Source organism: Agelaius phoeniceus, chromosome 1 (assembly GCF_051311805.1).
Source record: "Agelaius phoeniceus isolate bAgePho1 chromosome 1, bAgePho1.hap1, whole genome shotgun sequence".
NCBI classification, from domain to species: Eukaryota; Metazoa; Chordata; class Aves; order Passeriformes; family Icteridae; genus Agelaius; species Agelaius phoeniceus.
Window position 1 is genome coordinate 133,365,423 of NC_135265.1, and position 27,539 is coordinate 133,392,961.

At 37.6% G+C, this 27,539-nt stretch overlaps 1 protein-coding gene across 6 annotated transcripts in view; it reads left to right on the forward strand.

Moving 5' to 3' along the window:
- Positions 1 to 25,490, forward strand: part of RAD54B (RAD54 homolog B) — a 63,561-nt gene extending 38,071 nt beyond the window's left edge. For 4 of the 6 annotated variants that reach the window (XM_054632494.2, XM_077187879.1, XM_077187873.1 and 1 more), the window contains 12 exons: positions 1,200 to 1,400; positions 4,590 to 4,877; positions 7,282 to 7,444; positions 8,126 to 8,351; positions 14,440 to 14,647; positions 15,165 to 15,304; positions 15,889 to 16,179; positions 17,552 to 17,727; positions 19,843 to 20,104; positions 21,401 to 21,467; positions 21,766 to 21,966; positions 24,632 to 25,490. In XM_054632494.2, coding sequence (XP_054488469.2) covers positions 1,200 to 1,400; positions 4,590 to 4,877; positions 7,282 to 7,444; positions 8,126 to 8,351; positions 14,440 to 14,647; positions 15,165 to 15,304; positions 15,889 to 16,179; positions 17,552 to 17,727; positions 19,843 to 20,104; positions 21,401 to 21,467; positions 21,766 to 21,966; positions 24,632 to 24,858 — 2,450 coding nt within the window. In that variant the 3' untranslated portion in view covers positions 24,859 to 25,490. Of the gene's footprint in view, positions 1 to 183; positions 309 to 1,199; positions 1,401 to 4,589; positions 4,878 to 7,281; positions 7,445 to 8,125; positions 8,352 to 14,439; positions 14,648 to 15,164; positions 15,305 to 15,888; positions 16,180 to 17,551; positions 17,728 to 19,842; positions 20,105 to 21,400; positions 21,468 to 21,765; positions 21,967 to 24,631 lie in introns of those variants that run through there. The other 2 variants (XM_077187890.1, XM_077187866.1) reach the window with 2 other exon arrangements.
- Positions 25,491 to 27,539: the final 2,049 nt, after the last annotated feature.

Below are 27,539 nucleotides of genomic sequence, written 5' to 3' on the forward strand. Positions count from 1 at the left end.
AGTTTTAGGAATATTGATGTAGAAGTGGTGAAGCTGCTTCTTTGTTGGACTGTTAGTGTGAGCAAGAATTTCCTCTTGCTGCTTCTCCTTTAAATACCAGCACACTTGCAAATTTTGGAAAAGTTAGTCTGTGGCATAAGCGCTTTTTTGTAACAGATTTGTATAGTGTTGAATCCCAGATGGAATCAAAGGAGCAAACCTATTTAAGCTTTTAACCAGCATGCAAGGGTATTTTAATGAAAATTAGTCTGATTCTCCTTTTGAAGCTGTGCATGTGCTGAAAAGGAATGCTACAGATATTCCTTTAGGTAATTCTGGTGACTTCTCTATCATTACTTGTCTCAGATTGCTAACTTTGAAAGCGTGTGTTTATTCTTAATCAATATTATAATCAACTGCTGTCTGTTCTGTTATCATTTCTTAACCTTATTAACCTAAATATTGCCTATTAATATTGACATCCATGACACTTTTAACTGGGTAACTGCTGACAAATCTAAATCAAGCCTAGTAACAGTGTTTGAGTTGGTGCATACTCAAGAGATGGTCTGCTTCAAGATTTGCACAACTAGTTATTTTTGAAGGGTGCAAGGAAAGAAGTTAAAATTATATTTTGTATTATTACAGTTATGGTTATTCTGCTACTTTGTACAGATGACTTGAGCTCCAGATCTGGTTCCTGGACTCCTTTGTTCCCTTTTCTGAGTTCTGTCTTCCTGTGCTTGCTTTCAGAACATTGCCCAGCACCATCTCACGAGGACCCTGTTTTCATTTTCTCCTGTAGTCATTTCCCTTTTGCTTTTTTTTTCAGCCTTTCCTTTTATTCTTTTTCCATTCTTAACATTTTGTATATATGTCAAATTAGGAGGTCACTTACTAATGCAACAAGTAATCTTATTTCCCTGGAAGTACATACTTTCTGAAACAATGTAATGTTGTTTTGGTGGGGGGTTTTTTTTGGGTTTTTTGGTTTTTTTTTGTTGTTGTTGTTGTTGTCGTTGTTGTTGTTGTTTTTTTTCAGGATTAGTCCTTTGTGGTGTTCTGTCTCAATCCAAATTTACCATAAGAACAGGAAATATACCACTTTGTTTATATAAGACGAAATTTATAGCTTGGGTTTGATTTTTTTGAAATGCAAAAGACTGTACACTTTATCAGGAGAACCTGAGATATTCTTTGTTATTTTATTTCCCTTTTAGATGCACTCTATTTGCCAACATCAGGGACTGCAAAGGAAGAAGCAGCTCAGGAAGCACCTGACTGCCTTGTGAAATATTTCAGTGTCGTGTGGTGTAAGGCATCAAAGAAAAAGCACAAGAAGTGGGAAGGCGATGCTATTCTTATTACAAAAGGAAAGTCAGTAATATTGAAAGATATGGAAGGCAAAGACATTGGCAGAGGTACTGTGGAATTGCATACTTGCTCAAAGGAACACCTGGCAGAAAATCACTGTGCTTTGAATTAACAGAGACCCAGCTCTTTAGATATTTTAGTTCTTCATACTAATGGTGACCACAGGATGAAAAAACAGTGGAGATTTTGGGTTTGCTTTTGCTTTGTCTTTTTTCTCTGGGTGGGGGGGAAGACTAAAAGACAGCTTTATATTTATTACATATAAGGCAGATGCATGGGGGAGGCTGGAGCAGGCTGAATAACATATTTCACAGAAACACCAAATGCTAGTCCAAAGAGAGAATCTGGAAATCAATGGCTGTACTAATTCAGCAGCAATGCTAAATGAGAGATGAGTAGTGGATTTTGGTTGCTCACATAATACAGAAATGAAGGAGTTAAAATTTAGGGAAAAGACACAGGTAATTTTCTTGTAGATATCTTGGTCAGCAGTAGGGCAATCAGGAATTTCAGAAGTTGGATCTTTACTTTTCAGCCTGTCAAACAGCTAAAAATGTTATGTTTGTTGGAAAGACAGGCAAACAGCAAAATTTTCCTGCGCAGCCAAAGTCAACTGTGTAGCAATTTTTAGTCTTGTAGTTTTAGCAGCAGCTGCTGCTGTAAGACATAGTTTGGGTTGATATCAGAGTTAAAAATAAGACTTGCAAACCATAGGCTGCCATCAACTTGGAGCAGTAATTTTTTACTTAAAGCAAAGCAAGAATTAACTTTGCTAATGGAGCCAAAGATATTCTGTAAGGGAGTAGGATTGGACAATGTTTTTGCAAAGCATAATTTGATTTATTTTAGGTCAGAGATGGCTTCTCTGCTCTTTTGTTACAACCATGACATTGTGATCTCATGTCATTGTGAGCCTTGTTAGGACCAGGCAGTTTTGATTTGCAAATCAGTCTGTGACTTAGAAGTTAATTTGAATTTATTTATAGCAAAGCAATATATGTACAGACTTGCTTGTTTTTGAAAAAGGCAGAGTGAAAGAGAGTAATGCCTGGAATGCATCAGCCACCACCCTGTTGTTCTTGTGTTTTTTCAAGTCCTGTCTTCTTGAATTAGCAGCAAACACAATAGAAAAATGAACATTGTGATTTTCTCTTAAAACTCAAGTTAAAAAAAAACTTAAAAGTTTTTTTACCATGTTAGATGGTGTCAGAGAGCACAATACCAGTGTCATTAGTGCTAACTTGCCCATTCAGAGTTGCTTTCAATTCATATTGATTCTAAGAAGATAATAAATGGACCAATTTAAGCAGTGTGAGTGGTAAATTTCTGCAATTATTTAACTCACTGAGTGAGAAGGAAAGGTCCAGCAGTGGTGCTTGCCTCCAAAATTGTATGTAATACTGGGAAGCTTATAGTGTGCATGAGCCCTTGGGATTATTATTTTTAAATGGGAAGTAAAAAGCAAAGGAAGAATTTTTCTTTTTTTCCTTAGGCTTACCAGGGCAGGATCAAGGATGGCACAAGGGAACCTAAAATCAGCACAGCTTATAGCTCATTTTTGAGGCAGCAGAACATCTTACTGTTCTCCTCTGCAATGTCCTAATTCCTTAATAATGCATTGCAAAGAATTTAGGACGTGCTCTCTTGTAAATTGCTGTATGTTACAGAAACGGTTATTTCTGGCAGCTGCATAAACAGTTGAGCTTTGTAGTTTTGCCTTCTCAGCTTCCATCTACCCTTAAAGCCTATGCAGAATTAGAATTAGACTCTTCTGACCAGAACCTGCACAGGGACACACCTGTATTCAGTGTGTTCAGCCTGAAGCTATGTAGAGGTAATAACAGAAAAACAAAATGCAGAGCAAAGGGGATCATAAATGCCCTCCCTAAGCATCTTATTTAGGAAGACACATGTATTCTTTTGTGTTCAGGCATCTTCAGCTCTTTCCTGAAAGCAAGTGTTCCTTCAAGAGCCAAACAAGGTTCACTGTGTGCTTTCTGAATACTTCCAGAGGAGAGGGGAAAAGTATCTCCCTTTCCCTTTTCCAGACTGTTTTTCAGCACTTGCTTAGACTCTTACACTGTGAAACACCTCAGTAATTTTTTCTTCTTGAAGGAATTCAGATGCAGAGCTTCACCTTCCAATTTTTCACATTCCTAGAAGCGGCAGACCCAAGCTTTGCAAACAGTTTCCAGGAGACTTTATACTTTATATATGGTGTTTGTTGGATAAAATGTGCCTTGGGAAGCCTTGCTTCTTTCTTCACAGCTGAGTGATTTAACTGCTGGTCTACACAATCTTACCTTTTTTTTTTTTTTTTGTCTGGGGGGGGTTTCTGCTTTTTTTTTTTTTGTTTTGGTTTGGTTTTGGTTTTTTTTTTTTTTGGGTTTTTTTTTTTGGCCTCACTAAGGATCAAAGCCTGTTTATCCAAATTTACACAAATTCAACAATTGAAGTAAAGAATTCTGAAACAGAGATGTGGCTTTTACCTCTCTGAGTTAGGAAAATAAATTATATGTCCTCTGATTCTTATGTGAGAGCTTCAACCAGTAGAATGCTATTTAAAAGTAGGAACCCCCACTCTTTCCTACACTGTTCTCTTAAAAGGAAGTGGCAGCTGTAGCTGTATTTTGTAATGACACCAGCTGTAGCTGTGTTTTGGAATTGTATTTGTAGCTGCAGTGAGAATGCCCACCTGACCAAGCCCAACAAGTGTTGAACTCACTCATAAATCTTGGCAATAATCAGAGCATGTTCCAGAGCATATGTAGAAGTGAAGATTTCAGAGGCATATGAATCTTTTAAGTGTAAGAAAACTAATGTAGAATTATTTAAAAAGTAGAATGCACCGTTTAGATCAATAACAAGAGGGGTCAGGAGACTTCTTTTGGGGGCATGAAAGAAAGGGAAAAGGACTTAGGATGGTTATTAAGGGAAACTTCTGGATTTTACCATGTGGAGCTACTTTTTAAAAGCTGTCTTAAACAGCTGTTTGACATTCAGTAGACTTGGTTGGTGATGAGGGTGACTGAGTCTTTGCTCATATACTCTGCTAATTCTGATTATTAGCACTCACGTGTCACTCTATTAAGGAGGGAAAGGCTTTATGTGTAACAATTAAATGTTTCAGAATGAGTAACTTTTTCACAGTTTTTCCTTCCTGCAGATGAGTACTGGTGTTAAGGAAGTAGTACTTGCTATGTTGTCCTAATTATTTCATTTTTGTGTTCTTTTAGGTACTGGATATAAAGCTAAAGAGTTAGACAGCCTTGATGAAGGTCAAACACTGATGGTTGGCGGAAAAGAAATTGAAGTGATGGGTGTAATTTCAGCAGATGATTTCAACAGTGGCAGGTGTTTTCAGGCTGGAATAGGGACTCATGACACAGATGCATCTGCATTATCTCAAACTAGTACAAAACCATTCTGTAAACCGTTCAAAAATGTCTGTCAACCCAGTACTAAAGAGAATATGCTCAGAGAATCTCAGAGCTGCAAACCTCGCCATGATCCAAATGCTACAAGTAAGATTGAAATTTTGCAGTTTCTTTAAACATCCTCTGACTCCCAAAAAATACTGAATGTGTAACCAAAATGTTCATGTTCCTCAATGTATTACTGAAGTATTTCTGACATACAGTACTATTATCTAACCATGCTAGGATTTTGTCATGTGTGTTTCTAACAAGTAAAATACTCTGCACTGAACAAAGTTTTTCATAGTTATTACAGATGGCCGTGGAAACATATCAGAGTAGTTTCTAAGAGTTTTGCTAAAGAAAATGAGTTTACTGATCATTGAAACAATCTGACACATACTATAAGTTCTAGATGAGTTCCAGCTTCCCACTGGGGCCAGTGACATACAGCCATAATGTGACAGCACAGTAATTGCAGTGGAGGATCAGCAATAGAAAAGTTGTGCCACTTTGAGAGAATTGCTTCTGTCAATGCCTGATCCTTCACAGCCAGTGAGTGTAACTAAAACTCAACCAGATATGTTTTGGAATAAATGTTTATAGTTTTATAGTGCTAGAAGTACTATGTGCTGAAAAGCCATGAGAGTTCAAATATTGTATAGGAACAGGCTGGTTAAGCAGTTGTGTAAGTGGTGTTGATTATCTAAGCAGAACTATTCTTTTGTCTACAAACCATATAGGAGCTATATTCTGCTGGTAGCTCTATCTTTCAGATGGAAGATAAAAATGAGCATAAAAAATGTTGCTAAGCAGAGCTGTGCTTATTTAAAAAAATACAACTTTTTTCTATATTCTTACTATAATACCTCCATCTGAGTTCTTACATCATATCCTGATACTGTGAGACTTTTTGAAGCTGTTACCTGTCTGCTATGTAAATAAACAACGAAATCTTAGTCAAGTGGTAATTATAAAAGAGCATCCTTATTAACACCAACTTCTGGTCTTAATTTAGCCTGATTACATTTTATCTAAGACTGTTGCTTCCTGAGATTGCAAGATGATGCTGCATTAGCATTCTAACTGAAAATCTGACCAAAAAAAGGCGAATATATTCAGCATGTAAATTAACAACTTTGCTGTTTCTGCACTAGTTTGTTAAAGAGTTACTTTTTACTCTAGTTATCTTCCGTGACTTCTAGTGAATTTGCATACCTTGTATCATATTTTGGGAGCTCTCAACACATCAACAGGTTGGACTCTCAGGCTTTAGGTTTGCTTACACAGGAGGATCACATTATTTAATGCCTGATTGCATTACCTCTTGCAGAAGTTACTGAGATACTTTACAAGACCAGGACCCTGATATTAGAACAGTCAGAGGTTTTCACTTCATCATGAAGTCTATGATTATAGTTGATTAAAATGCAGCTTCCTCAGAATGGAAAGCCAGCAGAACAGAGCACAGTGACAAAGATATAAAGCTACATCTTCCACATACAGTTTTTAAGCTTTTAGTCCAGTGTTTATCCAAGCCTTGTTTTCTCCTCATTTTCATGCACATTTTTGTCAGAAAAGTTATCTTTTTGTCTCCACTGGCTTTTAAATATATACACATACAATTTGATTTAATCCATCAGAACTCAACCCTTTGTCAGTAGGAAACAAAATCTCCCTGACTGATATAAGCCTTTAACCAACCTATTCCCATAAATAAATTATCAGTATAGGTTTACTCTAGTGACATAAAAATACCAGAAGCTATAAATTGCTTTCTCATTCAGTCCTCTGACAATACAGTTTTTCAGTGAAGGTATGTAGCAGCAGCAGGAGCAACCCAAGAATGGACGTTGTCTAGCAAAATCATAATGTTTGTAAACAGATTATGGCAAGCAAAACTGTTATTCAGATCTTGCTCAACACTTCATTCTCTCTTTGCCTCTGCATGTCTTCAAACCCATCAACTTCTTTTATTCATGTGCTGTGGCAGTCTTTGTCAGCTCACACTCAAGCCTCCCTTATTTTTCTTTAACAAATCAGTGGCTTTTACCTCTGTTTCTTGGGCAGAGAAGTCTTTCTGGGCTACTGCAAGACTATCCCCTTGAAATGTACTATTTAGAGTATTTAGATTTTATGTAGGTCATTTTTTTTTCTTAGATTTTCAATTCAGAAGTATTTTGGAACTTCTTCTAATTTAACTCTATGAATTTAACTTTATGAATTCAAAGTCATCAAGCAATTTTTATTAGGTAGGCAGTTTCACCTCATCCAAAAAAACCTCCTCATATTTCTCAGTTTATCATCTTTACCTTTGAGAAAAAAACTATTTGGAAAGCCTCTTTAAAAGAATGGTTTTTTGTAGAAGGCAATCTAGGTACTTATAAATGTATTTTCAGTCTGACAATGGTCAATATAATAAACAGTATTTTTAACAGTAATTAGATCATTGACTTTAATAGGTTTTGCTAACAGACTAAAAGTAATGCTTGATTATGCTTTGAACTTGAAGATTCTCTGGTTATGCCACGACCAAATGCAAGTCATCAGTGGATGTTCAATAAGGCTGGTTTACCCGTGGTGGATGTAGTTGTAGATCCTTACATTGCAAGTAATCTACGCCCACATCAGAAAGAAGGAATTATATTTCTGTATGAATGTGTAATGGGAATGAGGTAAGGTTATAATTATCCTTGTAGCTTTTAATACCTATAATATTTTCCTGCCCATGTTTGAAATGTGACATCTTAGGAAGTGTTGAGCAATTTTTCAGTTAATTAATATTAGTAATTTTCTCCCAAAAGCGGCTGCACAAGTTTTTTCTGACCTAAATGTAGCATCACGCTTGCCATGACTTTGCCAGATGTCATGAGAAGCTAGTGCACCAAAAGGCCTGTCATTTCTATGTACCAAATTTTGTAAATACAGATATAATCAAAGCCATGCTGAAAAACACTGCTTTCTGAGATTTGTATTTCATAATTCAAAATTATTCATGTAATTTATAATTCTGGCATTTAGAATAAAAAAGATGTTATTTCAACCTGTTAAAAAGAAAATACAGTATTGTTTTCAAAAGAGTTTTCTCAAGTCATAGATTCTGTAAGGTACTGGATAATTCTAGTTCCAGGTAGATTTAAGCTTTAGTTTTAGAGGACTAATGAGTTTCTGTAGAAAATGAGAATTTTCATTCTAAGATCTAGTACAACTGAATAAAAACCTACAGGAGACATAATAAATATAAATAGGTTCTTTATACTTCAGAAAACAAGCACAGAAGCAAATCCCTGAAGCAGTTGTGGATAGTTATAGATATGTCCTTTAAAATGATGCCAGCACCTCATTACCTCTTACAGAGTTAGTGGCAGATCTGGAGCTATTCTGGCTGATGAGATGGGCTTGGGGAAAACCCTGCAGTGCATTGCCCTTGTCTGGACTCTGCTGCGCCAGGGGCCCTATGGACGCAAACCTGTGCTGAAGCGGGCACTGGTGGTCACCCCTGGGAGTCTGGTGAAAAACTGGAAAAAAGAATTTCAGAAATGGTTGGGAAGTGAAAGGATCAAAGTCTTTACAGTTGATCAGGTAAGATTTATTTCCAAAAGGGCATTAGGTCATTATTGGCTCAGAATATAGAAATGATGGGGTTTTTTCCTCTTATTTTTTTTTTTAACTAGAGACAAGGCCTAGTAATTCTCTGTTAATATTAATTTGTAATACTTTATTTCTTCTTCAGATAATTGTCCATATGGGTATTTTGCTGTCAGTCACCAGGTCATAATGTCATAACCCAAGCTCACATGTAGCATATGTCTGTCTCACCTTTCTTCTGGTTTCCCCTTTGAAGTTGTAAAAGGTGACATGCTCCTTCCTGTGCCTATTCAGTTTAAGGAGGTTTCTGTTATGTATCAAAGTGCACACCTTCCCTGTTTACATACCAAAGCATCTACCTGTTTCTGTGGTAGTTGCTTTTGTTCTGTACTGAAAACTTCTAATTTGTTTTGGCTGCCTATTTTGGGGTACTTCAGAAGGTTATTCCCTTTACTGTCACAGTCAAGAGTTAGATCTCTGTTGGGATGATTTAAAGTCTCAAGAGTTACCAGGCCTGGAGTCTCAGTGTTAGGTAATGAGACTATCTCTTGTCTCTAGAAGAATGCAGACAAGTACAAATCTTACTAAGAAGCAGGATGATGCTGATCCCTGTCCCCTCCTGTAGTGAAGCTGTTCCTGCTGGTATTAACATTCACAAGTTCCAGGGAAGTGGAGAGCTTGTAGTACCTCCATGGGTGCTTGCAACAAAGTTGAAGATACTTATCTTCCAAAATTATTTTTTAATCTAATAATTTCATACAGGTAGACTGATGAAACAAATAGCACTTCATTCTAAAGGTTATCCAATTCTTACATGAGCCACACTTGCCTTCAGTTTCTTGAATTATCCTTATTGGAAGAATTAATATTTCAGGTGAAGCAGAAGTTTTCAATGGAAGTTTACTTCTTGGTAGACTGTACACAATTTTGTAACAAAAATAATTTCTTTAAATTTGACTCATTATTGCCAAACTCTTAAAACTGTTGATCTTCCACTGAAGACAATGCATGTATAATAGGTGCATTGTGCATCATTTGTTTTTCTTAGTAACTTGTTTCAGGTTGTGGAAATGAAGCAAACTGACTTGCTAGGAACTGTAATATAATATAGGTTGGGATGGGAGATATGAAATTTCCTAAAAGAAATGGTTACAAGGCGAAATATAATATGGCAACATTTTAACCTAAAAGGCTAGTTAGAGATAATGAAATGTTTTCTTGCAGTTTTTATGAATAATGTTGGGAGGAGAAAGCCTGAATTTGATGACAGTTACTATGCCCCAAAATGAAAGTTGCTTTCATTTTCTTTACATTTAAATAACTTTAAAACTGTTACTCATCTCATTGGACCTATTTGACTGGGGACACTCAGCAGCTTTAACAGCTGTGTTCCCAAATACCACAGAATACACTGTCATGCAAAAGGAAGACACAATATGACTTGCCTGGGGTATAATGAGATATTTCAAAATAATTTACTGTCTATCTTCTCTGGAAAAACAGCAATTACCATACTGTTATTTCTCCAGTATAACTTAAAGAAAGAGCTTGTCTCCAGCATTTTCTTCTGTTCTTGTCTATAAGAAATGCATTCAAAGAACTGCTAGACTTTTTAAAATGTTTTGCTCACTTTCACATTGAAACGCCATAAACTGATCCTAACCCTACAGTAACAGACTTTTTAAAACACCAGGATATTATCTGCTTTTAAAATGTGATTGCAGTTTAATTATGTTAATATGCAAATGCCATGTAGAGAACATTGCTTTTAAAGCAAGGCATCTCCACAAATGTTGCTTTTAGGTCTTGTTAATTCCTATTTTAAGCATTTGCGATGTGTTTGAGAGAATAATTCCTTTATCTGTCTGCAGAGTATCACTTCCTACTGGAGTTGTTTTGATTTGGTTTTAAAGTCAAAATATCTGGAAAAATAATTAAGTACAGGTCTACATTGCTTTATGATTCAGCATTTTTTAATTTACAATTTACCAGCTACGTTGGCTTTGAACTAGTGCAAAGAAAGGTCTGTTCAAAGAGGAAGTCTGGGACATTATGGACCTCTAATACTGATTGATAATTGCTCCATATGTGGCTCCAGGCAGCTCACTTAAATCTGTCAAGTCACTTTGGATAATTGCTAAAATGGAGGCTATAATATAGACATATCTTGCAGCCAGTTAAGAGTATGAATTAATTACTTGAAATTAGCTTGTAAATTTATTTTAATTTTTCATCTTTCAACCACTGCTGTTGTTACATACAGTAGGAAATACATTATATTTGACTGCAGGAGGCTTGTAAGGGACTCTCCTGCTTTTTTTTTTTTTTTAGGGAGTTCAAACTCTTCTGCACACTTGATATTTTTCCAGGAGAGGGATGTTAGTGGCTGTTCCCCAGTGCCTCAGGCCACTTTCCCCATCTCAGCTCACAGCCTGAAAGCGTACAAAAAGAAAATGGTTTCTGAAGCCTGGGCATCTTCTAATGCTTGACCATGCCAAGAGAAGTTCTGAGAGGCATTGCCTCTGTCTTCAAGGCTGCATTGTGGAGCCTGTATACTGGGCTGGGACAACATTGGGTCTTCCCTACAGGGCTCTTCTGTGTCTCTGTTCCTGTGTTGGGAAATTTTCTGCTTCTGTTTTGAAAATGGCAGTAAAAATACAACAAGAAAACAGGCAGTTAGCTACAGGCCTGGAAACAACAGGAAAGCTCAAGTCCAGTCCCAAACACCTGGAAAAATGAGTGCATGTCCTTGTTACTTGGTCGTTACTACTCCTTGCTTCCTCCAATGTGCTGGGCTTCATTGTGAGCAGCATGTGGGGGGCTGATCTGCTGCACAGTACTTTGTGAGATTAATGTGCTGGATTCATTCCATGGATTCATCTGAATCACCTGCTAGGAGGCTCTAAAGGTTGTGATAATTAAGTTGTGCTGCTTTTACAATGTATTACACCATCTGGCTCCAGACTTAGTTGTCTGTGTTTGGTAACTGATCTTGTTTGGAAATAAAAATACCTTCTAAGGCTGTAGACTGATTTGTCTTCACAATTAAAGAGGTTGCAGCTTGTCAGCTGCACCCATGGCCTGCTTAGTTAGTGAACACCTTTAGGACATAGGAAGAAGCATTCAGGAAATTAGCATCTGGAGCCAAGTGGAAAGGTAAGGGACATGGCCACAGGAGATTTTTCCAGTTTTATGCATAATTGCAAGACAGGTAGACAATCCTAGTACATTTACAAGTCTGCTTAGAAATACAGCTGTTTCTTTTTAGGGGGAAGCTCTCTGTCCCATTACAGTGACTATTTAGTGTGTGCATTTCCTTCAATAGACAGGAAAATTCTTGGTGTCTTTTGAAGGGAAAGGGCTTGAGGGGTATATAAGAGAGGAGATGGTTGCAGTCATTTTCTGACCAGTAATACAGAGATTAGAAATCTATCAGTAGACAGACATGTTTTCTGGGGCTGTTTATGGACTCTTTATTTTCTGAATCCCAGGGTGACCTTACCTGTTGGCCAACCCATCAATGTTAAGGGCTAGTAACAAAGTTAATCACAGAATAATCATGAAATATCCAGTTGAAAGGGACCTCAAGGATCATTCAGTCCAACCTTTCTTGGCAAAAGCACTGTCTGGACAAGATGGCCCAGCATCCTGTCCAGTCAAATCTCCACCACTCCCCTGGGGAGATTATTCCAATGGCTGATGATTCTAATTGTGAAACATTCTCCTCATGTGCAACTGGAACTTCCTCAGGAGTAACCTTGTACCCATTATCCCACGTGTCTTTTCCATGTGACCTCTTGTAAAAAGGGAGTCTCCATCTTCACTTTAAATAGTGGAACATTGTGATAAGGTCTCCCCTAAGCCCTCTTTTCTCAAGGCTGAACAAATCCAGTTCTCTCAGCCTTTTCCCCTGTCACAGGCTTCCCTGTTTGTGGCTCTTCTCTGGACCCTCTCCAGCCTGTTCACATCTTTTCTGCACAGCAGGGACCAAAATTGAGCACAGTATTCCAGTGTGGCCTGGTGAGCTCTGAGCAGAGTGGGACAATGACTTCTGGATCTCTGCTGGTGATGCCCTTGTGGATGCAGCCCAGCACCCCGTTGCCTCTCTGTGCCAGCACAGCACTGTTTGCTCATGCTGATGTGATTGTCCCCCTGGATCCCCAGATCCCTTTCCACAGAGATGTTCCCCAGCTGGGTGGATGCCAGCCCTATGGTGCTGCACACCTGGGTTATGTTTTCCCAGGTGTAAGATCTGACGGTTGCTCTTGCTGGACTTCATTGGATTCTTGTTAGCCACTCTCCAGCCTATCTAAATCTTCCTGCAGGGTGGCTCTCTCTTCCAAAGCATCCACTTTCCCACTCAGTTTGGTGTTGCTGGGAAACTTCATCGTGGTGCACTTGATCCCATCTTCCCAATCACTTTCTGAGGATATTAAACAGAGTTGGGCCTGACACCAATCCCAGGGGACCCCACTCGTGCCACGCTGCCCATTTGAGGAGGAGCCATTGGCCAGCACCCTCTGGGTGCTGCCTCTCAGCCAGTTCCCACCACCACATGGAGCACTCATCCACACCACAGCCCATCTGCTTTTGCAGAGGGAGGCTGTGGGAAACCACTCTGAAAGCCTTGGAGAAATCCAGGAGGCAATGTCCACCCAGCCCACACCAACCAAGCAGCTTACTTTGTCACAGAGGGGGAGCAGGTTTGTCAAGCTCAGTTTGTCCTTGGTGAGTTTGTGTTGGCTTTTCCCAACCCCTTGCTTCCTCTGACATGTGATAGCTCCCATGAAGATTCATTCCATAACTTAGAAGTTCCTCCTTTAAACCCTACTTGTAGATGGGGGTATTATCCTTCCAGTCCTCTGGCACATCCCCTGCTCTCCTTTGGCTTCTCCAGAAGTTATGCATTGGCCTTGCAATGATGTCAGTCAGCTCTCTTAGTACCCCTGGGCAATGCCAGGGCCCATTAATCCATAGGGGTCAAGCTCCTGTAAGAGCTCACCCCCACCTTCTTTCACTGACCCTGGTGGGTCTGTAATTACCCTGGATTTTTGTTCCCAGGGCTGGGGACCCAGTGGTGCTGGTGAAGACAGAGGTAAAGAAGGTGCTGTGACTAATTCACCTCTCCTGTTTATTGGTGGGTGAATATTTTCCTTCTGTTTCTGCTTCTTTTTTCCATACCTAGAGAACTGTTTCTTGCAGTTCTCAACATCTCTGGCTAAATTAATTTCTAGCTGAGCTTTTGCTTTTCTGTCTGCATCTCTGCAGGCCCTGGCAATGCCTGTGTAGGTCTCAACAGGTGTTTATCCACATTTCCATCCCTGGTGCACTTTGCTTTTGATTTTGATTCAGAAGCTTGCAGTTAAGCCAAGGGGTCTCTTGCTCCACCTGTTTCCCTTATCTTTAAAGGGGATGAACTATTTTCATGCTTCCAGAAGAGCATCCTTGAAAAAATCCCAGCACTTGGGAGTTCCTTTGACCTCCATGAAAGCTCCCTGCAGAATCCCTCCCACCTGAGTTCCAATGAAGCTGAACTTTGCTCTTCTACATCCTGAGACCTAGAACCAATTCAGTAGGTTAAATAATACCAATAGGATATAATATTCAATAATATAAAATGAAATTAAAATCTACAAAAGGAATTCTGGTAGACTGTGGTAACTTCCTACTGGACATTACCAGGCTGAGATCCAAAGTGAATGTACAAGAAGCTACCTGTGGCCCTTCATTATCTTGGCTTTAATTATTCATTTGAAGCTTACCCAAATGCCAGCAGTGGAAAGCTATTACAAGAACTCTGTAGTTTTCACCTTCATGGTAATGTATCTCAGAGGATTTAAAGGCTTAAAAGAATAATAAATTTTCTTTTAATGAGGTGGTAAAATTCTAAATTGCTGTATCAGATCTCTTTCGCAAATTAGGAAAGAATCAATAATCCGAAGTCATGAAGGAGATAGTAAATACCTTGTGTCATGTGAGAACAAATTTCTGTAGTTACTGGATTTTTAAGGAATGTGATGATTTTTAAGGAGGTGATCTCCAATGAAATAGTTGTATGATTTATTTTCCTTGATGCCTGCAGGACCACAAAGTAGAAGAATTCATCAGTTCTCCACTTTATTCTGTTATGATAATCAGTTACGAGATGCTGTTGCGATCTTCGGATCAAATTCAGGCTGTAGAATTTAACCTCCTAATCTGTGATGAAGGACATCGGCTGAAAAACAGCACTATTAAGACAACTACAACCCTTACTAGTCTGTCTTGTGAGAGGAGAATTATCCTTACTGGTTAGTATATTTTAGTAATCTTTTAGTATTTTTTTATGTTGATAGTGCTAGGTTGGGGTAAAAGAAAACCATGAGATCAGTTGGAATTTTGGCAATGGATATTAAATGAAGAAATCTCAGGTGTTGTAAAAACAGGTTATTTCCAATTGTTTTTACATAAAGGCAAAATAAGTCAGTCTTCAGGGGCAAGCAAGGAGCCTTAGATCTTCTGTAAGGGAACTGGGACTCTGCACTCAATGCTTCCCTTTGTAGTTATTTAATAAAATTGATTTAGAATTTGACTTTTTAAATTCCTTTGTCAGAACAATTATATCTGCAGTCTGTTTAGTTAGGAGTACAGTATCTTGTCATTCATGGTAAAGTTTTAGATCAGTTCAGGACTCTGAGTATTTCACATTAAAATAAAACATCTGTTTTCAAGATACATTGTCAATATTAATGTACTGCATTCAATGTACTTCCATCAGTTTAAAGAAAAAATAACCAATTGCAGAATTATTTTTTTTTCTCTTTCAAGGTACTCCAATCCAAAATGACTTGCAGGAATTTTATGCATTAATAGAGTTTGTGAATCCAGGAATACTTGGTTCTTTATCCACGTATAGAAAGATATATGAGGAACCAATTGTCAGATCTAGAGAACCTTCAGCAACAGAGGTATTTGGTTAAAAAATCAGTTCTAGAAGAAAATTCATAGTAAAATGAAATTTGTATTCTATGGAGCAAAGTGAAGCTCAGGACTACTAATAGTAGCTGAAACTTTTCACCTTCCTATTGACATGAAGTCACTTGTTTTCAAAGAGAGCAGAAGGAGGACACACATGTTAAAATCACCTCATTTCAGCTGCCTATTAATTACCAGGCAACAGCTGTGCTTCCAACACCTGCATTCCCCAATAAACCATGTGCATTGCCATGTGACAATACTTTATCCATTCTTAGCTTCTCCACAGCACTGCAAGGTCTGCATGCTTTCACTGCATCTCAAGAATAGAATTCTAGAATATAATTCAAGCCTTGGATGTCATCTGGGACATTATTTTCCTTTGTTTAAGACTTTAGAAACCAGACATAGAATTAATGCAGTGGTTGTAATTGGAGAAGAATTGGTCATTACAGTCCCATGTCAGAAAGTGGTATCATACTTTTAAAAGGTTATTTAAATACCTAATTAAAATCATACAGAACATTATTCTGATGAAATACAAGATTATAATTAATTTTGTGCTTTATTCTTTTAGGAGGAAAAGGAATTAGGAGAAAAAAGAGCAGCAGAACTCACACGCCTCACTGGACTCTTTATTCTAAGAAGAACACAGGAGGTTATAAACAAATTTCTGCCCCCCAAAAAGGAGAGCATAATCTTCTGCCGACCAACGGCGCTGCAACTTGAATTGTACCGAAAACTGCTTAGTTCTCGTGTCATTACATCCTGTCTGCAAGGCAGGCTGGAAAATAGTCCCCACCTAATATGTATAGGAGCTCTGAAAAAACTTTGCAATCATCCATGTCTTCTGTTTAAAGCTATAAAGGTATCTATTTGCACGAGGGTGTGTGCTTGCAATTAGTCATTTCAGCAGACACATGTCACTAAAACTGTGTTATCAATGTGCATGTTGCTTAAGGTCATTTCCATACTCTCACATACAGCTTGCTCTAGGAAGTCTGCTTTCAAAAGCACAAGTGTTAGGAAATCTGAATGTGCTCAGGAAGAGTGTCTCACCAGTTTCCTATTGCCTTATGCTGTTTTCTCTTTCTTAATGTATTTTCCATCTTAACCTTGTCTCTGAATATTTATAAAAATACATATAAATGTGAATTTTACAAAGAGCACTATTAACTAGGGATTACTAGTCTAGATTACTAGTATGTACTAGTAATACTAGTATGTCTGCTGGTTTCTCTGAAAGCTCCCTGTCCACATGATATTTTCACTTTTTCAAGCTTAATGACCCTGGGAGCTGCAGGCTCAAGATGTCAGTGGTACTAGATGTCTCCATTACCATTTCTCCTAGGGTTGTACATAAAAAAATGTTTTTATTCCCCTAGGCAAATAGTATGATAATTAGAATTTGGTAATAGTAACTTCAATGGCCACTAGCTGAAGTCCAAGTAAGGTGGGTGGAAATGTAAATCTTTCTTTAAAGACGTACTTTATGACTTTGGTGGAATATGCACAGTGCAGTATCCCTCTAGCTTTCAATGCTGCCAAGTAAAGTTCATTACCTTTACTTCATAGTATAAGCATTAGAAACCTTTCATATGCAAAACCACAAGCCTTTATTAAATATAGGGATGGAGAGGACTGTATGTGCAAATAATTTATTGCCATTGTGGTTTTGGCATTTGAGTGGTCTGTCTTTTTCCTCCCTGTGAAACATTGATTTTCTAAGTAAGCAAAATATTACCTGTGTTTCTACTATTTTATTGGTTTTGCTTGCCAGCTTTTCTTCATTTCTAGTAGTATAACTGAATCTTAATTACAGTATTTTCCTAAACAGAGTGAATGATTAGGAAGTTTCATAATAATTGTGGGATTTAGAAAGAATACACAATGTATTGATTTCCTCCTCACTCCCAAGGTTTAGATATATCTTTACTGTGGAAATACATTTGTATGGTTGTTTAAGTAGAGAAGTTGTACACATTTTTCAGTTCTAAGAATTTCAACTTTCTCCTTAGCTTCAAACAATGTCTTAGATTAGAGAATGTAAACTAATATAAACTATAAGTATTTTAAAACTTTGCTTTCAATCCCGTGTTGGAAGGTTGTCATGCTCACATAACACATTGCTTTGTGGCAGCTTTTTATGCCTCCTTTTGTCTTTGTGATAAAAATATAGCAGTCTTAAAAAAAATTAGGTTAGAGGGGATATGGAATTTTAATTCTTTTCTTTTCAACAGGAAAAAAGCTGTGATCCTATGTCTGAGGAATATGATGAGTCCAGTCTCTATGAAGGTGTAATAGATGTCTTCCCACAAGATTATACTTCAGACACTTTCTGTGAAACTGATTCAGGAAAATTGCAGGTGCTGGTGAAGTTGTTGGCAGCAATCCATGAGCTCAACTCTTCTGAAAGGCAAGTGTGAAAGAAAGGTACAAGGGAGGTAATGGGAGTAACCTTCTGGATATTGATTTGCTTTTCAAATGCATGGGAGTATAACATTCAAAATAAAGGTATTGCAGCTGTTTGCAGGGGTGCCAAATTAATTTAAACATTGTAGTCCTGGCTTTCTTGTTAAATTGTGAATTTAGAACTTCTAGCTGACATAATTGTTAAAGATGGTCTTCATATTTTTTCCAGGTAGTGATACTTGTATTTTTTACACTGCAAAGCAAGTAAGATGTTTTGCTACAGCCCTTGTGCTGCACCCTGTACTTGCAGAGGCTTTCCAATTCTTTGTATCTTCATGAGAAGATGTGTTAATCTATGAAATTGCACTGAAATATTTTCATTGCTAAATTATAAGTTATTTCCTCTTTAATCATGCTTAACTGCTCACTGCTTGCTGCCTTTTCTAAAGTTCAGGGCAAACATTCTTCAAAGGTGTACTTGCCCAGCAACCACTTATTTCCCCTGTGGTAAATGCCACTGACTTGTAGGAAGACTTCTGGCTATCATGGGCTAATAGGATGCACATGATTAATTTCTGTGCAATTGCTGATTTGTGGGAATCTCACATGATATGGTGTCCCAGGATAATTTTTTATGGACTCATGCCTTAAAGCTCAACTGTTCCAAAAGTATTTAATTTTTATTTCAAGTGATGTTTGAGTAGGACACACTGTAATTCAGTAGTGGGAAGTAAGAGCAGATCTCTTGACACTGATGTAATGGAATCTGAAGATACTTTCTTTTCACAAATCAGAAAGTTGAGCCTGTTGCTGGAGTTTATGTACTTAGCATCCATTGAAACCAGTGTCAGCTGAATATCTAAAAGTACTGGCCTTAGTTTTTGTAGGTCAGTGAAACCAGGAATGTCAGTAAAACCTGTATCTCTTTGTAGCAGTACTTTAGGGGCTGCTGATTTGAGGCATTACTTTATGCCTTTAAGTTTTGTTGCATTAATTCAGTGCAGCTTATGTTTATTTTTCTTTGGTTTCTCTGCTTTTGTTGGTACTGAATAGTTTTTGTAATATACAGACTCAATTCCAGTCCTAATCTGAAGTTTATATTCTATTTTTGAGTGCAGACAAAGATGTGAACGTTATGTTGATTGACAAAAAAATAAGTCTTGCAAAGTCTTTACAAACAGATAATGGATGTAGTTCAGCTGTAAAGTGTAATAATAAAAATATTCTAAAACACTTCTAAAATGTTAATATTTTCATTTCCCCCTGAAATTATTTGTCTAGTTCTTCAGAACTTGTTTTAAATCAAAACTATTTAAAAAAATAATGAAATGAATAATTACTTCTTAAAAAAAATCAAATCTATTACATTTAGTTTAGATGACTAAAGACCTCCAAATGAGATCTGGCAGAAAATGCCCTGTTCTTTTACTTATAGCTTAAATTGAAAAGATATTTGTCTACTTAGTAGAATCATCCTCAATATTTGGGAGGATAGAAATGCTAGATTTTCAAACCTTTGAAACCTAATTAGACAAAATTTCAGAGAAAATAGACCAACATAGCTTGGACCATTACTGTAAGGGATCAGACCTTTCACTAGTCTTCATCCCTGTTCTTTTCAGCCATAAAATGTAGGAAAGTCTCTCTGCTGTCCTACTCGACTTTCATTATGATTTTTGTTGGAATTTTCTGAGGTTTTCTGTAGAAATTCATAGTAGCTTTTAAGTAGAGTTTTATATATACATTATTTATTAGCTCCTACAACATCCTCTGCAAATGCTGTCTCAACAACAGTTATTTTGTATAAACAGATTTAAAAAAAAATCTATCTTTGTGATTGGTTCTGAATGCTGCAATCTGCATTATGCCAAATTCTGTTGCGAAAGGAGACATTAATTATTTAACACTTGAATGCTTGACTGTGAGTAAAAAGCATCCAGATCTGGTATGTGCTTCTAATTAACTGGAAATGTTTTATATTGTAGAAAGTAAAACTAACCCTGAGTTGATGTGGAATTTTTTACCTTAATTTTATTTTCTTCTATGTCTTCAGTGATTTGTTATTGGACTTTAATTTTACCAAGGTCTAGGTTGATGACTTTGTTTTGCTGTTTGACAGAGTCGTGTTGGTATCCAATTACACTCAGACATTAAATGTATTACAAGATGTATGCAAACATTATGGATACTCCTATACCAGACTGGATGGCCATACTCCTGTCTCCCAGAGACAACATATTGTGGATGCTTTCAATAGCAAATGCAGCCCAGCTTTCATCTTTTTGCTGAGTTCAAAGGCTGGTGGAGTGGGACTGAACCTGGTTGGAGCATCTCATTTGATCCTGTATGATATTGACTGGAATCCAGCTACAGATATTCAGGTCTGGTAACAACTGTGTACATGTGGATTGGGATGGGCATCAAATGAATTCTTGACTGATTTTGAATTGCCTGACTTTACATGTCTTACTGCTACCAATTATCACATTGTGTCTGGACAAGTACAACAATGAGGGAAAACTCTTCCTGAGAAGAAAAGAAGAAATATTTCTCTGTCATATTATATATACTGGGATCAGTAGAAGCCCTCTTGCAGTAAAAATAAAAAGATTAAATTCTAGTTTCTTTGGAGGAGTGAGTCACGTATCCTCTTTGTCTCTTGATGTCTTTTTATCTGGAGAGTTGCTGTGTTTCTAAAAAGAAAAGGAAAATGGGATTAGATTGCATAGCAAATGTTGCTGTTGATTTGCAGTCCCTGAGAAAAAGGGAGAGATTCTGATCACAATTGCAAGAATGAGAAAATCACATGGCAGTGATGCCAAAAGAAAGAAAAGAAAGCCAATGCTGTGCTATTCTTGTAAAGGCACTGTTGGCCTCAAGGGATTATTTAGTGTGCATAAGAGTCTTCAGTTAAAATAGCCCTTAAAAATAACAATTAAAAAAATCTTTTTATGAACTCAGTAAGAAACTTTTTATTGTAGAGTAATGCTGTGTCCTTAATACCTGAAATAAGCCCTTGCTCCTCTTCTCAGGGTGAATTAGTACCCTCATGTGGTCACTTGTCTTGTTGCTTGAAAAAGTCTGGTAAATCAGACAAAATTGCTACAGGTTGCCAGAGACTGCAAGCCTGTTGTGTGTGTTTGTGTTGAGGGTGTAGGTGTATACATTTTTTAAAAAAAAGATCATATAGCAGGACTCAGTTTTACATTTTGTTTGTTTGAGAAATAAAAGAGGTGCAAGCAATCATTTTTAGAATTTCAATAGAAATGTGAAAGTAACTTTAAAAGGCATATTGTGGAAAAAACCCAATTTTGGAGATGGGGAGAATGATCAGTATTCCTGAAATATTAAATAGTTGTTAATGCTTAGAAAACAAATATGAAGAGGGGATTTCTTTCAGGAAATAATTGAAACACCTACTTTCCTACTTTAGTGTACAGAAAGGAAGAGAAGCATGAATGGCAGAAAGTAAATTATATTTTCAAAACTGTTTACAATTAATACCAGAAAACTTACAGAAACAATAACAGAGAGTCATTGGGGAATGCATTATCCAGACAACATCTCTTTGAAGAAGTGGGCAGAACTGGTAATTCAGTCAGTGAAAGCTACAAGCTTTAGTGAAGGATCCTTGTACAGCAGGCTGTTAATGCTCTTCATCTTCTTGCTTTCCTCAGGCAATGGCTAGAGTGTGGAGAGATGGTCAGAAACATGCTGTCCATATCTACAGGCTGCTAACCACAGGTCAGAGATGGTGCTCAACTTACCCAGAGTGAGAGAGATGTTGACATTTTGTCCATAAAAGAAAGAGAGGGAATAGTTTTGGAAATAATTTGTTCTTTAAAAATATATATTTGTTCTGAGTTCAGTTAAAATGGAGAGATCACACTGATTCACTTGCCTTTGCTTTGCTTTTTCTTAAAAAACTGAAAATAGTGATTTAGCATTTCCTATGTATATTGTTATCAAGAAATGGATTTGACTTCTTTGTAAATACTGGTCAAAAATTATCCCAATTTATCTGTTTTTCTTTTCAATACAGGTTCAATAGAAGAAAAGATTTATCAAAGACAGATCAGCAAACAAGACCTTTCTGGGGCAGTTGTAGACCTTTCCAAGACATCTGAGCACACACATTTTTCTGTTGAGGAGCTTAAAAATCTCTTTACTCTACATGAAGATTCCAGCTGTGTTACTCATGACTTGCTTGAGTGTGACTGTATGGGAAAGGTTGACCATCAAAGTGAGTTTGTTTTTCATTATCTCTGGCCACTGCTGTGGAATCCATTCTTTATATATAGTCTGTCTCCAGAGAAAACTGATTCTCAGCAAAAGAGGATTGAAATAATGAGGTTCATTATGGAATCTTCCACACACTGGCTGATTTATCTAATCCATAGGAGTCCTTCATGAAAAGAGAAGAAGATTAATTCCTTGCAGTAACAACCAGTTCATTTATCATGCAAGTAGCAAATACGCACATCTATCCTTTCTGTAGGGACCTGTCTCCTGTTCTTCTGGCATATCAAAGTTGTTTTCACACCTTGCTCTGTACAGGTATATAGGTTTAAGTTGGAAATGGGATTAAAAAATAAATGGTCATAAGTTATGTTTGCATCCTAACCATTTTTGTTTTATAGCTCATCTGGTCTCTTAAAGGAACGAGTGCCTATTGCCTTGGTATGTTTCTCTTTTGGGGCATGAAATATCCATGTACACTATTTACAGGAGTGATAGTGTGGTACCAATACTGATGTCTTCTAAATGCACACAGAAACCTCAATAAAAGGAGCTCAAGAAATGAGTGTGTGTTCTCAATAGACAGGGACAGGAAAAGAAGTAATGCAAATCCAGTACTTTTTTCCTTGAAGGTTTGCATGTTCCCAGGTAATAGGTTAGACTTGTACTTCCTTCTCATCTCATTCTACTCAAAATGAGGAAGACTTGGCTAGTGATAGCATAGGGCTTATGTAGACATAAGAATTTGATTTTCTCCTTTATTTTTATTCCATATGCTGATTAAATCATCTTTGTATCTTTAATGATTGAAAAATTAGACCTTCTGTTTCTTCATAAGTGATTTTCTATATTTACCATCCTCCATTTAGGTACTATTACAGGATCTGTGTGGGAAAGGCACCTTCTGAGTTAAATGTTGGCCATATTTTCCCAGTGGTATGCAGTGAGGCATGTGTGGCTCCTGGATTGCAGAAATCCAGAGAAATTTTGTGTTGCTACTGTGATGAACACTGGTGCTTGCAATTTTATTTAGCAGCTTGCAATTGTCCTAACATCTTGAATTCTTATCTCATGCTTTGAACATACTTAGGTTTCATCAATTCAATCACAACATTGGCCTCTTGGGTTCTGGGACTTTTTCAAGAGTAGTTCCTGTTCCCAGTGAACAAAACCTTTTGGCAGTAAATCTAGGAAAAGCCTGAAGGCCATTATTAGACTTAAGTGGTGGTAATGACAGAGTGAGGGGAAGGTTTGTCTTCCTAAAGAGCAGAGGACAAGCTGGCTCATTCTCTCCCTAGTCAAATTGTTCTGATGAACAATGGCATGGCATTCAGTTTGATGCCCCAGAATACAGCTACCACTGGCTGGTCTCTTTGCTTTCTCAAGAACAGAAAACTGTCAAATTACATCAAGAACCAGATTCCAGGTTACTGGGGATAGATTCTGCTATACAGAAAAGTCAAGAACTTCCAATGATTTGTCTCCTCCATTTCTAGCAAGTATGATTCAAAAGATAAACTAAAGAGGAGCCAAATAATACATGTCTTACAGCCATCATCTCCTGTGGTCTATTCACACTAGGGTCATCTTTAGAAAACTATAGGGGTCTTGAGAGAAAGATATTTTCTGTGCATGGATCATGCAGATGGGTTGCTTGCTATTCTGCTGCCCTTCACATCAGTTACAAAGCTATAAGCCTGTTGTTTTACCTGATCATAGCGTACTTTAGGAGGTAGGAAGGCAGAATCTGTAAATGCATCTATTCTAAATTTTCATCTGGCCAGTAAAAAAATGTATTTCAAGTCTACTTCAAACATCATATGTCAGTCAAAAGGAAAGTTTTGTGTTTATTAGTCTTTATGGGCTCTCAGAAACTTAAAAATACCAGGAATAATCTGAGTCATGCTGCTCATATCACTGGTGTTTCCTAACGAGCACATAATACTGCTATGAAAATATTTGATGACAAGTTTTAAACCAGTAACAGTACTGATGCAATTTTTTTCATACAAAATTATTTCTTCATTTATCCCATACATCAGGTGAATCATAAAGCTATCAGTGTGTGATGTGCACTGCAATGACCTGATACTATTTGGGGCTATAGGATCCTCTCTTAAAAGTGAATTAATCTCACAGGAATAGTCTTTTCCTTACTGTGATATACAGTATTGTGTATATTGAACAACTTGGCAAAATCTGGATGTACAGACTGTACAGATCTAGTGTGCTGAGTCAATGAAACAGCTACTCAAATTTTTCTTAGCTGGCTGGAGTGATTCCTCTGGGAAGAAATTGAAGCTAGCATGAATTTTGCTGCAACATACATCTAGATTCAGATTTACTCAAAGAATGAGAGCAGGCCAAATGTCACAGAATTAGGAAGACAGAGGAAAGGAAGTTGGCAAATAAGATATTTCCTTTCCCATCCATGTGTAAAAGGATTTGTCTTTATGCTAGCATGTGGTAATTTTGATAACCTTGATCATTGAGCAAGAAGCAGCCTTCCCTCTCTTACTGTGGATATATGTTTGGATTTTGTTGGTACAGAATGATAATATGTGCTGTTCTATTTTCTCTTGTTTGTTATCACCAGCTGTCTTACTGATTCGGACTGAAATTTTCTGTCTTAGTTTTCTCTGATTCGTCTGCTGCATCTTTTTTTTCAGATACTTCCTCAGAAAAGCCTCCCGTATCTAGAAACTGCCAGCTTGAACAAAACCATGGGAAACCTAATTCAAAGAAGCCACTTTCCATGTCACAGCTGATGCAATGGAAACATTTCTCTGGGCAACATCAGACTCTTGCTGATCCTTTCCTTGAAAGGATAAAAGAAAATGTTTCTTTCATTTTCCAGAATGTAAGCAATCCAACTTCCCCACCTAATAAAACTTGAGTGTCTTTTTCTGCATCCTCCTTGTCATAGGCCTTGTAAACAACTGATGTGCAGTTACCTATTGGTTTTTTTGCCCAGTTCTGTTTTGTGTGTTTCTTGTGAGGTTCTGTTTTGTGTGTTTCTTGTGAGGTTTCTGGATAAATGTGATTCCTGGTGTTTATACAAAGTTACAGTTATTACTAAGTTAATCATACCTGCTGTAATTATAATACAGATTTTTAAAACAAACTTTGCTTTCCAGTATTTTGTTCCTTTGATATCATATATGCAGATTGATTTTTATGCACATTACTACTGTAAGTCTACTTTGATTTATAGTTTTCATTTGATCATAATAATTTATTGCTTGTAAAGCTGGCAACTCTTCAGCCAAATTTTATAATTTAGGCAATGCTATATACATGTATATTACAAGACTCTGGTTGGATTTTCTTACAACAATGTTATGTGTCTGTATAAATGCAGCTTTATAACGAGGTAGATTTTTTTTTTTGTTGAATTTACAATTTAATGAAATTCAGAGCAATAGTCACTAATGTCCAAAATTCTGAGGGCATGGCTTGATACTGTATCAAAATATTCTAAAATTCTCCTATTGTTTTTACTTAGGAAAATAAACTTTATTTCTCAGACATACATAGTACAGGATTATCTTCATTTTGTTAACTCCTTTTAAGAATGTGTTTTGCCAGACTGAAGTACTGAGCATTTTTATGGTATATTTTATAATGACTGTATTACCCTTCTTTGAAGACATAAACATTCAAAATCAGTTTGTAACTTTTAAGTGAAGTACTTTGAAATGCCCACAAGAGCAGAAGAATGGATAATTTTCAGAAATACTGCAAACTTACAGAATTTGAAAGACCTTGAGCAATAAGAGGGCTCCATTGTCATAATCCTGCATTGTGTTTGATATGATGATATATAGTATATGTGGCAACAGAGCCCAAGTGCCCAACCAAATTTCAGAAGCATTTAAAATTATTCTGTGTGTTACTGTTAGACTGCCTCTTTCCCTAGACTGGCATTGAATTCACAGCCCATCCTAACCCATCATCAGACATTCTCCTTGCATTTTGGTGCAGTTTTGGAACTTGAAAGCCATGTGCACTGAGCTCTATTTGCCATCCATATTTATTTCAGAGGTTTTTTTGAGTTTCCTTCCACTCTAATGTGGGATGACACCTGGAAGTAATGAAGACCAAAGCGAGACAATGATTGAGAAAGTCCTAAATTCTGAACATATTTTTTGCATGCATATTGTGTTCTTGGTAATAATTAGAATTATGCTAATAGGTAGAGTTTAAATAACATCTTAGGCTGGCTGCTGAAGAGCTCTTTCTTCACCCTGTGAGTGTTGGTGGGGTGGCCATGCTTATCCAGCTGCTATGGTGCCCATTTGCTGTCAGACAAAGTTCACACAGCTTATTTCACTTAGCAAGGACAAGGTTTGCAGCTCTGTATCTCAAGGTGGAGATTCCAGGCACTCTGTATAATGATAGTTATTGTAATTAATAATTATCTGAGACTGATGATACTCAGATCTGTGCTGCCCATAAATCTCTATAAGATCTCTCCTGTCCTTGTCTGCAGGAGCATGTGCTGACTTTCTCTGCTGATGCTGTCACAGTAAGTAATGCTGCTTCAAGGTCAGGAAGGCCAAAGCAGCCCATGCAAACACACTCAATGCCAGTCACAGCCTCAGCACAATTCCCTGTCTGTGCCCAGCTATGCCAGGCTGCCCCAGACCTCTGGCAGTGCTCAGGGGACAGCTCCTCTGCACCCACCCTGTGTGTCACTGCCAGCCAAGCGTGTCTCCCCCTTCACCTGTCACTACTTCATGGTGGAAGTGTGCATGTGCTTCTTGGTGTGTGGGTAAGACAATACCATCCCAGTAACGGGTTGCACATGGCATTACACGCGATGCAGATTGAAAATCTGAATCAGAAATTTTATTTATCCTGAGAAATTATGTTTCTCACTGGAAGAATACATTGTGGAAAAGATAGGAAGCATGAATACAGACTCTAATTTACTGTGCCATCTGTGATTCACAGTAGTCTGCAACAGCCTTCATAGTGGGACCAGCCCATCCTGCTCATGTTTTATCATAGTATAATAATCAGCATTTCCATACAGACTGCAGCAGTGGACGTGTGAATTCCCTCACCTTTAGGAGAGAAATGCCTCCTAGGAAAAGCCCCTGTGGTGAATTTACCCTAATCTAACTGTTGACTGGCAAGGTATATTGGGGATTTCAAGTCTCCAGCTGTGCCATGTTGCCCCTTCTCTTAACAAGTGTGAAACCCTAGAGAATGGGGAAGGTGCTGAAAGACAAATATCAGGAGGATCTGATACTTGGTCTAGCAGATGGTCTCAAATGCAGCTTCTGGATTCCTTGCCAGTGCTGCCAGCTCTAGAACGCTATGTAATTTATGTTGCATGGTCTCACAAATCAGGGTCTTAGGTCAAAGACTTGCTCTGCAGAAAGGGAGAGGCAAAGGATGTTGAAGCAATGGCTGTGTTCTAGTGCAATGCTTGGAAAACCAAGTGTTAGTTAATGTGCTTGGTTGCCTTTTCCAGTTTTTGAAGGAGGCAAGCATTAATCCACCTAATGGTAGTTCTTATGGACAGATGCCAAGGAGCCAGGCAAATCTGCCAAACAACAGGTCTCAAAT